This window comes from Poecilia formosa, unplaced genomic scaffold (genome assembly GCF_000485575.1).
Source record: "Poecilia formosa unplaced genomic scaffold, Poecilia_formosa-5.1.2 Scaffold786, whole genome shotgun sequence".
Lineage (NCBI taxonomy): Eukaryota > Metazoa > Chordata > Actinopteri > Cyprinodontiformes > Poeciliidae > Poecilia > Poecilia formosa.
In genome coordinates, this window is record NW_006800725.1 from 40,239 (window position 1) to 42,851 (window position 2,613).

The following is a 2,613-nucleotide window of genomic DNA, read 5'->3' on the forward strand; positions in this document are numbered from 1 at the left end:
TTCAGCTCAGACGCACTGAAGAGTGACGTAGTGGTTTGCCCCGCCCCGTTTCCACCTGCAGATGCGGAACTGATCAGTATAAACGGGAGCGATACTTTTACCAGAACTCAGACTTTACCAAACAAAGAAAAGGTAAGAAATTCAGAAACATTATCTCAATTCCCTATGCACCACATAGCAATTATGCAATTATTGTTATGCCGAGTTTAAAACCTTACATTATATTTGCAAATTTTTAATTGTTTTTTTTTTTCAACATTCTTGAAACACTTTCAAGAATGTTTCATTCTTGAAAGTGTTTTTGGTTCACAGTGAATGACAAATGTATTCATTATCATCTAACGCTTCATCACCACAATAGCCAAAGTGATTTTTGCCAATCATATTTTGACAAAAAAAGAAGAAAATCAACACCTCTTTTTGCTAAATGATGATTTAGGCAAAAATAATAATAGTAATAATAAAACACTTTTGATTAAAAAATAAATAAATACTGCCCATTATTTTAGGAAGGTGACAACTTTTGAATTCTTAACTTTGGCACTCAGAGACTTCAGCACTTGTTGTTTACCTCCTTTTCTTAAAATAAATTCCTGAAGAATTCAATGAATTTCGTCTGGGATGACTTAAAGTCACAATAATAGTTGAATACCCTTTTCATTACATTTTATTTCACTTCAAATCGCCACAAGATGTCACTGCGAACTGTTCGCGTTTTAACACATTTTATCCATGTGCAATGCTCCTCCCTTTAGAGAGGGCTTCAAGCTCTTTGTTTGGGAAGCCGTGAGTAACGTCCTCACCGCACTGAGGGGCTGTGATCTGACTCCACACTCATGGAAATATGTTAACCCTGGAATGATTTATTACAATTTATTCCGTGTGTTTTGTCAGATCGGGACATAATGGGACGAGGGAAGACGGCCCCGACCTGGATTTATAATTTGTTTTTTGTTTTGCGCATCCTGATGGTCGCAGAGGCACAAACTGTATATTCGATTATGGAGGAGTCGAGTCCGGGTACGGTTGTTGGAAATCTGGCGAAGGATTTACAGCTAGATTTACAAGAACTGGAAAAAAGACACTTTCAGATTTCGGGACCTAATAAGAAGTATTTTGATGTGAACATGAAGACTGGAGCACTTCTGGTGAAAGACAGGCTCGACCGGGAGGAGCTCTGTGCTCGTAAAGCCAAATGCTCCCTGGAAGTGGAAGCCATTGTGAATTCTCCGCTAAATCTTTATCGGTTTGAGGTTAAAATTGTGGATATAAACGACAACACGCCCTCGTTCAGGATACCGGAGATTGATCTGAACGTGTCTGAATCGGCTTTTACTGGAGAAAAATTTGCTCTTCCGAAGGCATTTGACGCAGACGTCGGTGTTTATACAGTAAAGGCTTATAAACTCAGCCATAATGAACATTTTGCACTGGATGCACAAAACGCAGGCGATCCAACTGTGTCTGCTGAAATGGTCCTGCAGAAACCTTTAGATCGAGAAAAACAGTCACTTATAAAATTAACTCTGACAGCTACAGATGGAGGTAAACCTGCTAAATCAGGGACATTACTCATCAATGTTAACGTAGAAGACGTTAATGATAATATCCCGGTATTTGACAAGCCTCTGTACAAAGTCAGAGTGCCTGAAAATACCCCGTTAGGCGCAGCTGTGATTTCTGTGCATGCAAGAGACTTAGACGAAGGGATAAATGGAGAAATTCAGTATTCTTTTATAAACCAGGATAATGATAACAACGTCAATAAATTTTCCATTAATCCAATTACTGGCGAGATTAATATAAAAGATGAGCTAGACCACGAAAGGAATAATGTGGTTGAACTACGGGTCCAAGCAAAAGATAGAGGGACAAGTACAAGAGCATCTCATTGCAAAGTACTCATTGAAATTACAGACATCAACGACAATCCACCAGAAATATCTGTAACATCATTAGTCAATGTTCTGAGGGAGGATGCACCTCTCGACACAATGGTTGGACTTTTAACGGTGAAAGATCCGGACGCAGATAAAAACAGTGTCGTTCAGGTGAAAATAATTAATGCCGTACCCTTTAAAATTAAAAACACGTATAAAAATCATTACTCTTTAGTGGTGGATGGAGCGCTTGACAGAGAAAAGGTTTCTGTATATAATGTAACAATAACAGCGATGGACGAAGGTCTGCCGCCTCTCTCCAGCACCAGCGTAATTATGGTTCATGTGTCAGATGTCAATGACAACGCGCCACGTTTTAAGGAAAGAGTGATCAATATTTTTGTGAAAGAGAACGGACCAGTTGGTGATGTGGTTTATACCTTAACTGCGGATGATCCTGATGTAGACGAAAATGGAAAGGTGACGTTTTCGGTAGTTAGTAATAATAATAATAATAATCAAAGACATAATGGCATAGGATCCGTGGTTAACGTGAAAGCAGACACTGGAGAAATAATCAGTCTGCAGTCTTTTAACTATGAGGAGTTAAAGACGTTTCAGTTTATGGTTCAGGCCACAGACTCCGGTGTTCCTCCGCTCAGCAGCAACGTGACTGTTAACATTTTAATTCTGGATGAAAATGATAATAATCCAACCATTTTAGCTCCTTATT

General features: G+C 39.0%; 1 protein-coding gene and 1 pseudogene across 1 annotated transcript; both read left to right on the forward strand.

Annotated features, from left to right (window-relative positions):
- The window catches only part of LOC107834822 (protocadherin gamma-A4-like), a 2,991-nt pseudogene extending 2,672 nt beyond the window's left edge, over positions 1 to 319 (forward strand).
- Positions 320 to 759: 440 nt separating this feature from the next.
- On the forward strand, positions 760 to 2,609 carry LOC103131552 (protocadherin alpha-5-like; the record flags this gene model as incomplete). Its single annotated transcript, XM_016666731.1, has 1 exon — positions 760 to 2,609. A coding segment is annotated over exon 1 (1,704 nt), but the record flags the coding sequence as incomplete, so codon positions are not given.
- Between the last annotated feature and the right edge of the window lie 4 nt (positions 2,610 to 2,613).